Consider the following 11237-nt stretch of genomic DNA (forward strand, 5'->3'; position numbering starts at 1 on the left):
GCATCTCCCACCGCTACTGCCAACACGGCCGGCTGGGTTTTGGTTGTGGAGAGAGCCACGTACCTGGGGCCCCCTGCTGGGAGCTTTGGGTAGCTCCTCTGGGCTAGCTGGATTTGTGGCTCGGGGAGAGACCGCATTGGTGGGCCCCGGGGGAAATGGCTGGGTTTTCTGGTCTCTGGTTGGCTCTTATAATCTCCAAACTTGCCCCAGCCTCCCTCTTCCTGTCAGTTGTATGAAGCTCCCGGAGCCCCTTGGGAGGCGACTTCTTGCCTCAGGCCCCCTGTCCACTTGCCTGCCCGCACAGACTCCCAGTGGGGAACCCTCTGTCCACCTCGCTGAGGGGGCAGCAGACGCCACAGGACCACCACTCAGGCAGCTAGCACTCACTGATCTCACCCTGTGCCTGGGTGTCTGTTGGGCTCAGGATCCAGGCAATTCAGGCAGACGCCTGCTGGGAGGCTCATAGGTAAGTGGGAGAGACAGGAGATGGGAATAACGGGGGTGGCAGATGGCGCAGGATCTCCACGTCTGGCAAGGGATGGGCAGCAAGTCCTCGGGGCCCGGCACTTCATGTGCAAGACCACATGCTTATCCCAGCAGGACAGCAGTTGCTCAAGTCATGTTTGTCACTTGGTGTTTGGCCTTGGGCAAGTTACTTAATATTTCTGAGCCTCGATTTCCTCATCATTGAAATGGCAATGAGAATGCAAAGAACAGACTGTCCGGCTGCTGGAGCTTGGGGCTGCCCAGGCTGCAAGGGACACAAAGCCGGGTGGAGAGGCCCATGGAAAAGACTTCTGTCCACACCCCATATGCGACCCTAAAGAGTATTGCTCAGCCTGGTTACACATGCCTGCCTAAAGGTGGCATTGAATGAGTGACAGGAGGCTGTTCCCAGAATTCAGACACACACTCAGAGCCCCATTAGTAGCCTCCAGCAAGGTGAGGGCCCCCCCCCCAAAAAAAATGCCTAGCAAGAAGAAGTTTAAAAAAAGCATGTGATCTCTCCAGGGACCCAATGGGGGCATGCCACTCACGCTCACATGACTGGGCCATGCCGTGAGGACGGGCTCACTGGTGGGGCCTTTGTGCTCGGCGTGGGGTGCTCAAGGGGGACCTCCCCAGGGGATTGGGCAGCCCAGCTATCAAGTGGCACAGTGGTAAGGGGTTCCTGGGAGGCACTGGGCCAAGGGGAGGTGGAGGCCAGGACAGGGCACCTTGAGTGTAGGGCTGAGGAGCCCAGGCTACACCCCAGGGCAGGGGGTAGTCAGAGGGGTTGGTTTGGGGTTGGTGGAAAGGACCACAATGAGCCCTGTCAGGCAGTGGTTCAAAGGGGAGATGAGAGGCTGGTAATGGACAGGGACTGTGAAGACAGGGGAGCAGGTGAATATTGGAAATATTTCCAGGATAAAGGCCAGCAGAGCGGCACTGAGAGGGTACCAACCAGGGCTCAAGAGTGGGGAAAGCAAGGAGCAGGCCAGTCTGGCTAGAGGAGGTCCTGGGACAGGGACCGGGCCGCGGGAACGTCAGGTGCCAGGGTGTGCGACTGTCCTGCTCAGAGGAGAGGTCGGAGCTTATGACTCACAGCCAGCTGACCCAGGTGCAGGCAGAGGTCAGCCGCCCTCCGGGGGTCTGAGGCCCCGGCCAGGCACACGTGGGCGCCTTGGGCCAGCTGGACCCTGAGGAAGAAATATGTGATGTCCCCACCCCTATCCTAGCTCCTTTACTGAAGACGGGCGCCCCTCCCCCCAGCCCTGCAGCTGCCTCTCTGGACAGAGGGAGGGGGAAGTGGCCAGAAGGGGAAGTGTGAGGAGTTCCCCTCCGGCCTGTCACCAGTCTCATCAGGCCCTCGGAGTGGCAGTCCCGGGGCCTGGCAGCGGCCATGGAGCCTCGGGAGACTCCCATCAAGGACGGCATCCTCTATCAGCAGCACATCAAGTTCGGCAAGGTGGGGACCCTGGCTGCCAGGCAGCTTGATCAGGACAGTAGGCGGCAGCCTCAGCCCACCGGGACCTGGGAGAATGGGGAAGGAGTCAGGGTGGGGAACCCAACCAAGGTGTTGGGGAGTAGAGCAGAGCCCCATTCTCAGCTTGAGTGGGCCTTTTGGAGAGCCTGTCCTGTTTGCGGATGGGGAAGCCAAGCGCGGGGAGGATCTAAGAATCCAAACCTTGGGGCAGGGCAGAGCTGAGAGGCTGGCTAACCCAACAGCCTTCCGCCCTGTGTAGTAGAGGCACCCAGGCTCCTGTGGACAAGGCTGGGGCTGAGTCGGAGGAGCACCAGCCTGCAGACGAGGGCTCAGCTCCTCCTAGCCCTGTTACAGGACACAGTTGGGGGCTTTGCCTTTCTCCCCAGGCAGCAGGCCCTTCACCCTCACAGCTCAGCTGCAGCTGCTGCCCAGGCAGATAAACAGTCTGTTTCCTTTGCTTTACACTATTTGCATGTTTCCTTCCTTGCCATTATGAGACCGAGGCCTCCCTCCTGCTCAGCCCTTGTCCCATGGCCCGAGTGACCTTTTCTTTGGGGAGAGGGCGTAGGGGGCACCAATACAATCGTAGCGTCAGGTGGTCTGCTTCAACCACGTCAGGGACATGATCCAATAGAAGCCCCAACCTTGCGTTCTCAGGGCTTTTGAGATATGAGGACACTAGTGCTCATAGGGGTCACAGTTAGGCAATTGGTGGGATGGACTTGAACCCACAGCTGACCGCCTGCCAGCACAGACTCTTCCCCCCTGCTGGGCTGGCCCTGGCAGGGCCCCCTTCTCTGGGACCTGCGGATCTGGGGGAAGCAGAGGCCAGCCAGGGTGGCCAGGAGCACTTGCTGAGCAGTGTGTGCTGAGCTGAGCTACAGGGAGAACTGCCACCCAAGGGTCTTTTCCCCTATCCTCATCTCCCACAGAAGTCCTGGCGGAAGGTATGGGGTCTGCTGTATGCAGGAAGCCCATCAGGTGTGGCACGGCTGGAGAGCTGGGAGGTCCGGGATGGTGGCCTGGGGCCAGCATGTGACAGGTCTGCAGGCCCCAGCCGGCGTGGGGAACGGCGGATCATCCGCCTGGCTGACTGTGTGTCTGTGCTGCCGGCTGACGGTGAGAGCTGCCCCAAGGACACTGGTGCCTTCCTGCTCACCACCACAGAGCGAAGCCACCTGCTGGCCGCGCAGCATCGCCAGGAATGGATGGGCCCCATCTGCCAGCTGGCCTTCCAGGTGAGCATAAGGGGCAAGAGGTGGGCCACCTGACCCCCGACCTTGTTCATCTCCATGCTCACTCCCATCCTGTCACTCAGCAAGTACCTGCCAAGCACCTGTGAGCCTTCGGGGGAATAGCCTCGAAGTCCACAGAACGAATCTCAGATGGCCATTCATGCTGTGGGGAAAATGAAAGGCTGGTGGGACCAGGCATGAATGGTGGGATGTTAGATGGGAAGGCCTCTCAGGAAGGGACAGTGAGCCAAGTCCTCAAGGACAAATAAGAGCCCACCAGGCAAAGATCTGAGGCAAGAGTGACCCAGACACTGAGGTCTGAGGAGTGTCCTGAACAGAGGGGGCAGCATGGGCAAAGGCCCTGTGGCAGGGGAAAGTTTGGTGTGTTAAAGGGACAGAAAGGCCATTGTGGCTGGAGACTAAGGAGTGGGAGGGAGCCCAGGAGGAAGCAAAAGTGGAGAGTTTGGTGGGAGCCAGCTGAAACTACTCTGGGCCACATGCAGAGTTCGGGGCTTTATTCTGAGTGAGAGGAGATGCCTTTGAGAGGGGGGTTCTTTGGGGAGCCAGGTACTGAGAGCTTTAAAGCTTCACAGGGTCTATGATGGACCAAAAGGAAATGAGCCTAGCAGTTCCTCAAAAACTTAAACATAGAGTTGCCATATGACCCAGCAATTGCACTAGTAGGTGTATACCCAAGAGAATTGAAACAGGTGTTCAAACAGAACTTGTATGAGAATGCTCAGGGCAGCAATATTCACAATAGCTCAAAGGTGCAGACAACCCCAATGTCTGTTAACTGATGGTTACACCCAATGTAGTCTGTACATACAACAGAGTATTACCTGACTATTAAAAAAAAAAAAATGAGGTAGTGATGCATGCTAACACAATAAATGAACCTGGAGAACATCATGCTAAGTAAAAGGAGCCAGACACAAAAGACCACACATTAGTATCAGTCTATTTATGTGAAACACCCAGAATAGGCAAATCTATAGGGACAGAAAGCAGCTTAGCGGTTGCCAGGGGCTGAGGAAGAGGGAGTGGGTAGTAACTGCTAATGGGTTTCCATGTGGAATGATGAAAAATTCTGGAACTAGGGGCGCCTGGGTGGCTCAGTCGTTAAGCGTCTGCCTTCAGCTCAGGTCATGATCCCAGGTTCCTGGGATCGAGCCCCGCATCGGGCTCCCTGCTTGGCGGGAAGCCTGCTTCTCCCTCTCCCACTCCCCCTGCTTGTGTTCCCTCTCTCGCTGTGTCTCTCTCTGTCAAATAAATAAAATCTTTAAAAAAGAAAAAGAAAAAAAGAAAAATTCTGGAACTAGATAAAGGTGACCATTACACAACCTTATGACTATACTAAAACCACTGAATTATACACTTTAAAATGGTGAAATGGTAAATTTTATGTTGTGTATTCTACCACAATATTTTATTTTTTAAAAGATTTTATTTATTTGACAGAGAGAGAGGGAGAGAGCATGAGCAGAGAGGGGCAGAGGGAAAGGGAGAAGCAGGCTCCCTGTTGAGCAGGGAGCCCAATGTGGGACTCTATCCCAGGACCCTGGGATCATGACCTGAGCCGATGGCAGACGTTTAACTGACTGAGCCATGCAGGCATCCCCACCACAATATTTTAAGTTTAAAAAAAAGGGGGGGGGGCGCCTGGGTGGCTCAGTTGGTTAAGCAACTGCCTTCGGCTCAGGTCATGATCCTGGAGTCCCGGGATCGAGTCCCACATCGGGTTCCCTGCTCAGCGAGGAGCCTGCTTCTCCCTCTGGCCCTCCCCCCGCTCATGTACTCTCTCTCATTCTCGCTCTCTCAAATAAATAAATAAATCTTTAAAAAGAAAAAAAAAAGGAAATGAACAGGAACAAGGAGACCAGTGAGGAAGCTGTCGCATGTGACCCCGGCCATGCCACCGTGGGCCAAGGTGGTTGTGCTGGAGGTGCTGACAGAGCTCAGAGGATGTGAGGGGAGATGGTGAAAGAGGCCTGGAGAAGGATGGAGGAGCCAATTCACTTGCGTGTCCCACCCCTAAAGCTCCTGCCCCTTTATCACTCCAAGCTGTTAGGGACACACACAGGAGGCCCAGTCCCTGGCCAAGTGCAAGTGCAATGGGGACCTCCTCCTGTGTGCCGCTACTTTACAACTCTCGGCAGCCTTAAGGGGGCACGTGGGGGCTGCAGGTGGGGAAACAGAGGGGTCCCCAGGGTCGTGCAGTGTGTCGGGGGCAGAACTGGAAGTGGCACCCCAGTCCCTGGATGTTCCTGCTTGGCCTGGAGTCCTGGGTTACTGGCCCAGGGAGAGGATGTAGAAAGAGGAGTGGGGGGAAGGCTCTAACTTCTGACTGCTTTTCATTCTCCAGGGCATAGGGGAGTATTCCTCAGGACCAGGGGAGGTGGAAGCTTCCAAGAGGGGCCTGGTCCCCATGGAGGAGAATTCCATCTACTCCTCCTGGCAAGAAGGTGAGTCAGGGAGGGGCAGGGGCAGCCTCAGCCGTCCTCCACCCAGGGCTGGGACCTTTGGGGGACCCAGGCGGGCTATCCCTGATGCCCTCGCCACCCTCCTGCCTGCAGTGGGCGAGTTTCCAGTGGTGGTGCAGAGAACCGAGGCTGCCACCCACTGCCAGCTGAAGGGGCCCTACCTCCTAGTGCTAAGCCAAGACACCATCCAGCTGCGGGAATCCTCCAGCCCCCAGGCCCTCTACACCTGGCCCTACCGCTTCCTGCGCAAGTTCGGCTCTGACAAGGTGAGGTGCAAGGAGTGCCCTGCTGGGAAGGGTGGTAGGTGGACAGGAGCCCAGGTCCCTCCGCCGTGAACCCACCCATACCACCCCCTAACCCCGTGTCTAGGACGTGTTCTCCTTTGAAGCCGGACGCCGCTGTGACTCGGGCGAGGGTCTCTTCGCCTTCAGCAGCCCCCGAGCCCTCGACCTGTGCAGGGCCGTGGCCGCTGCCATTGCCCGCCAGCAGGAACAGCTGCCAGAGCAGGCTAGGCCCCGACCCTGTCCCCTGCCTCGGGCCACCTCCCTGCCCTCACTGGACCCGCCAGGAGAGCTGCGGGAGGTGCCCCCAGGGCTGGAGCCGCCCAGCTCCCGGAGGGCACGCCTGGCTGAGCCCGGCCCCCAGAGCCTGCCCCCACTGCTGAGCCCGGTGCCCCAAGATGAGCCAGTGTCTGGGCTCTACGCATCCGTGTGCAAGCGGGCCAGTGGGCCCCCAGGCAATGCCGAGCACCTCTATGAGAACCTATGCCTGCTGGAGGCAGGCCCCGTGCTGCCCAGGGATAGGGACCCCGAGCAGGAGGATCCCAGCTGCCGCAGCCCCCTGGCCAGCCCCATCTACCACAACAGCGAGGACCTGGGCGGTCCGGGCCCTGCCCACGACAGCAGCCTCGAGGCCCAGTACCGGCGGCTGCTGGAACTAGAGCTGGGCGACAGTGATGAAGCTGGGAGCTCTGGCCGCCCCAGTGCTCACACGGGCTTCAAGGCCAAGCTGGTGACTCTGCTGAGCCGTGAGCGGAAGAAGGGCCCAGTCCCCTGTGACCGGCCCTGAAAGCCCTGCGTGGCTCTGTGGCAGGAGGAAAGACAGGTGCTCTGCTGTTCCTGGGCCAGGGCCAACAATGGACATTGGGCCACAGCCCTGCATCCACTCTGGCCTGCAGGGGTAAGGCAGGCAGGCTGGGGAGGACCCCTCCTGTGCCCCACCGGTCCCCCCTCCCCCGCCGTGTACAGTGAACAGGTTTGCTGGTAATAAAACCTCCCAGCTCTGCTCCTGGTCCCACCTTGTAGCGCATAGTGTACAGTTCCTCCCTTCAGCCCTTGGCAGTGGTGCTCACCGAGCCGCACAGACACACAGACCCTCACTCACGTGCCCTGAAGCAAACACCAGCGCCCTGTGCTGGGTGCCGGGGACCCACCTAGCCTGCACTTGACCTCTGCGACCCGTGGGCTCCAGTCCACTTGAGCAGATGGGTGGGATGCAGATAATTAGGGCCCATGTAGTCAGTCCTGTGCAACAAAAATGACAGGGACAGTAAGGCAGGAGGAGAAATTGGGCTTGCCCATGCGTGAGGTGCCCTCTGAGTTAAGCGTGAAGGACAGGCAGAGCCTTACCAGGTGGACAGCAAGCCCCCGGTCTTTCCAGGCTGAGGGTGCGTCTGCACTGGCCCAGAGATAAAGGGAAAAGCATGGGGCTGACAGGGAGTTGGTGGCCAAGCATGAGAGGCCTGACCATCCTGCAGTGAGCTTGGTCTCATCCTCAGCAGAGAGACACAGTCAGATTATAGAAGAAGCAGTGCGGAAAACAAATTTGAGGGAGCCCAACTGGAGACCAAGTAGCCTGAGCTGGGGAGGAGGTAATAGGTGGGGGGCGGGGGGGGGAGGGCAGGTGGAAGGGACTTCAAAGGTTTGCACAACCAAAACACCTGCTCCCCAATAAGACTCCAAAATGTGCAGACACTTCTGGGAACCTTGGGCCTCAGTCTCCTCAACTGTCGAGGACAAAGGTCAAATTACCTACCAGGCATTCATTCATGCCTTAGAGTTTTACTGCCTGCCTACTCTGTGCCAGGCACTGGGGACACCGCCATGTTCAAGACAGTGAGGTCCTTTTGTTTTTGTTTTCCTTTTTTTTTTTTTTTTTTTTTTTGTAGAGAGTGTGGGGCGGGCAGGTGAGGGAGAGAGAGAATCCTAAGCAGGCTCCATGCTCAGCACGGAGCCCCAACATGGGGCTTGATCTCACAACCCTGAGATCATGACCTGAGCCGTCATCAAGAGTCAGAGGCTTAACCGACCGAGCCACCCAGGCGCCCCATAATTCAGTGAGGTTCCGTTCTCAAGGATCTCATGTTCCAGAGGGAGATAAACAAGTGTCTTGAAGACTTTGGTGCCCTCACGCTACTCCTGTCACCATGCCTGAGGCCTCCCTGCACAAAAGCATCATGCCCCCAAGAATCTTGCCCCCAGCCCCTTGACCTCAACTCTGCCTCCCCCGCCCATGCCATTGGCACATCCTGCGCCTCTTCATGACAGTGATGCTCCCTCTTCGCAATCTTATTTCCAAGCATCCACCTCTGGCCACCTCCTTTTCTCCTTCCAGCCCACTTCCTCTGGCATGGCCCATAAAGCTCCTCTCCAACCACACTGGCCTACAGGACCCTTTCCTCACCATCTGTGCAGTTGGTCCCCACAACGCCATCCTTGTCCGACTTCAATTCTTTGCTCCGCCAATGGAGCAAATTGTGGTCCTCTCTTCTTCCATCTTATTTGTCTGGCAAAATGCCCAGCCTCGGGTGAACCCAACTCCCCTCCATGCCTGTCCCCCGACAGCTGCCCGTGGCCAGAGAAATTCACACAACCAGGCTGACCACATTCTCTCACGATGTGATCTCAAAGCTCAGATAGACAGGCTCTCCGGAGAGCTCCTCCATCCCAAGACCTTCTCACCTTCTCCTCTCCATCCCCACTCCTTCTCATCTCAAAGATATCCTGGACAGATGGCAGCTGACAGCAGCGAAGCCCCTCAACCTCCCAGCACTTCACTGGCAAGCGCACCAGCAGCCACACCATTTCCGTCCTGCCCGGCGATGACGGAAGTGTCTGCTCCCCAACCCGCGTGCTCTGACCCCAGCCCCCGTCCCCTCCCAGCTTGGCAAACTGAGCCATCCTCTCTCCTCACCCAGGAATTCCACCATCGCCATCATCCTTTCCAGCCACATGCAAACACGCTCCATAATTTCACATCTTTAAAGGAAACCTTTGACCTCACATTCGGCTTCAGCGACCTCCCCGTTCCCTTTTCCCCTTCACAGTGAAACTCCTCAAAAGTGTTGTTGATTACTTTCATTTCCACCTTCTCCTATTCTCCCTTTAGCCAACTCAAGTCTCCCCGTGGGCCCCACTGATCCATTACATCACTCTTATTAGGGTCACCAACCTCTTGTTCCCCCAAACAAAAGCAACCTGGTCTCCCCAGCTTCTCAGCAGGATCTGACATCTCTCCTTAAAACACCATTTTCACTTGGTTCTCCTCCCTTGTCACAAATCTCTCCTTCCCAGCCTCGGCCGGCACCTCGTCTGCCAGAGTTCTGCCTGGGGCTCCAGCCTCAGACACAGTGTAGCTCAACCCTGGCTGCACATGGAATCACCTGGAGCCTTTTTAAAAATGCCTACGCCTTGTCCTACACCCAGGGGCTGAGATTTCATCAGTCTAGTGGGCACCAATGTCCAGTTTTTCAATTTCCCGGATGATTTCTTTGGGAGTCCAAGGTGGAGAACCACTGCCATAAGTGAGCCAATTCTGTCTCCAGATCTCATAGACCATCTAAATGCTCACGACTCCCAAATGTACATCTCAGCACAGACCTGTCCCCCTGAACTCCAGATTTAAGAATCCAACTGCACACCACACTCCTGGATGTCTGAAAGACATCTCCAGATGCAATGTGTGAAAGGAGGTTGTGGGCAGGGGGGTTCTGTGCAGTGCTGGCCACAGAGAGAAAAGACTGGACGGATGTTAGAGGCAAGGGGAGGTAGGTTTCGGCCCCGCTTATGGGAGGGGGTGATGTCTTCCCTATGACAGGGAAAGTCTTCCCATGATCAATCAGGCTGCCGGCCATAAAGCAAGCTGAGGCCAAGAGCCTCCCCAGTCCGATTGGCTGCAGCAAGGACCCCTCCACCCCACAGTGGCAAACCAGCCCTTGACAGCTCAGCAAATCCCAGGACACTGAAGGTTACCTAGAGAATTAGGGTCATGGCCAGAACTGGAACCTAGAACTCTGGGTCTCTGTTCTGGCATGCTTTTTTATTACAAATCTAAGCCTCTTTGCTTTATGTCAGTTTTTGTGAGATTCCAACCAGTCTATAAAAGAGAGTCTTTGCAAATCTCCAGGATTCTCAGGCCTCGCCCTGGAGCTGCACATGTCCTGGACACTAGGGGGCACTGTGTCCTAGCCTGGGGCCTGTCCCTCCCCTTGGGCTGCCTTTGCAGGGAACATTAGTGGCTTCATCCAGGCCTGAACCTTGCATAAGCCAAGGAATGGGACCCTGGTGTCCTCTGCTGGAGGACTGCCAGGACCCCCAGGCCACCACTTATTCTCTTACTCATTTGCTGTTTCACCTTCTCAATCCTTCCTTCATCTCTTCATTCACATCCCCTGTGTACAGACACTGGGGAAATGGTGCATGAGACAGACAAATCCCTGCTCTAATGGGATTGACATTCTAATGAGGACAAAGAGCAATGAAGAAACAAGCACCTAATATAATGTCAGATGGTGGTAAGTGCTATGGGGAAAAATAAAGCAGCGTAAGGGACCAAGTGCCCAATGCAAGTGACATGTCAAGGAGCTATTGTTTTAGATACAGTGATCAGGGAAGGCCCCTTGGAGGAGGCAACAGCAGAGCAGAGATCTGAACAAAGTGAGAGAGCCTGTTGTTTAGGTAGCAGGGGAAATTGTTCCAAGCAGAAGGAGCTACAAGTGCAAAGTCCCTGAGGCAGGAATATGCTTGATGCGTTGCAGGAACAGTGAGGAGGCTGGAGTGGCTGGGGTAGAGTGAGCAAGGAAGGGAGCAGTGGGAGGTAGACTTAGCTTATTAATGTCATGTACATCTTAAGGACCTTAGTTTTATTTCAAGCGTAACATGAGCCCACTGGAATGCCAAAAGCTGAGGGTGATGTGGTGTGATTTCTGCTTAAAAAATATCACAGCTGCTGCATGGAGACTCTAGATTAGGTAAGGGTGGAAGCAGGAAGATCTGTTAGGACACTGTTAAGGTGTCCAGACACAAGACGAATGGCTGGCTGGTGACCAGATATGGAACATATTCTGAAGGTGGAATTTGCAGAATTTAAGGTATAACAGAGAAAGGAAGGATAACGTCATAGTTTTTACTGAGTCAGGTGGATGAATGGTGATGCCATTTACTAAGGTGAGGAAGAAGTTAGGGAGGTGGAAAATCACAAGTTTAAATTGGGATGTGATGAGCTGAGATATCTAGTAGACCTCCAAACAGAGCCTGGGTAGGATGTTGGATATTA

The 11237-nt window shown here is 55.8% G+C and overlaps 1 protein-coding gene across 2 annotated transcripts; it reads left to right on the forward strand.

Moving 5' to 3' along the window:
- Window positions 1-41: 41 nt before the first annotated feature.
- Window positions 42-6968, forward strand: DOK3 (docking protein 3). 2 transcript variants are annotated; one of them, XM_064596494.1, is made up of 6 exons: window positions 42-466; window positions 1719-1948; window positions 2899-3204; window positions 5567-5666; window positions 5778-5950; window positions 6054-6968. In XM_064596494.1, the coding sequence occupies exons 2-6, from the start codon at window positions 1883-1885 to the stop codon at window positions 6750-6752; spliced, it is 1344 nt and encodes a 447-aa protein (XP_064452564.1). In that variant the 5' UTR covers window positions 42-466; window positions 1719-1882; the 3' UTR covers window positions 6753-6968. The 2 variants fall into 2 exon arrangements, with proteins under 2 accessions (XP_064452564.1, XP_045743203.1); XM_045887247.3 differs by lacking the exon at window positions 42-466 and having other exon boundaries at window positions 1660-1948.
- The last annotated feature ends 4269 nt before the right edge of the window (window positions 6969-11237 follow it).

This window comes from Mirounga angustirostris, unplaced genomic scaffold (genome assembly GCF_029215605.1).
Source record: "Mirounga angustirostris isolate CCGP_5_RB_7025 unplaced genomic scaffold, mMirAng1.0.hap1 SCAF_7, whole genome shotgun sequence".
In the NCBI taxonomy this organism is placed as follows: Eukaryota; Metazoa; Chordata; class Mammalia; order Carnivora; family Phocidae; genus Mirounga; species Mirounga angustirostris.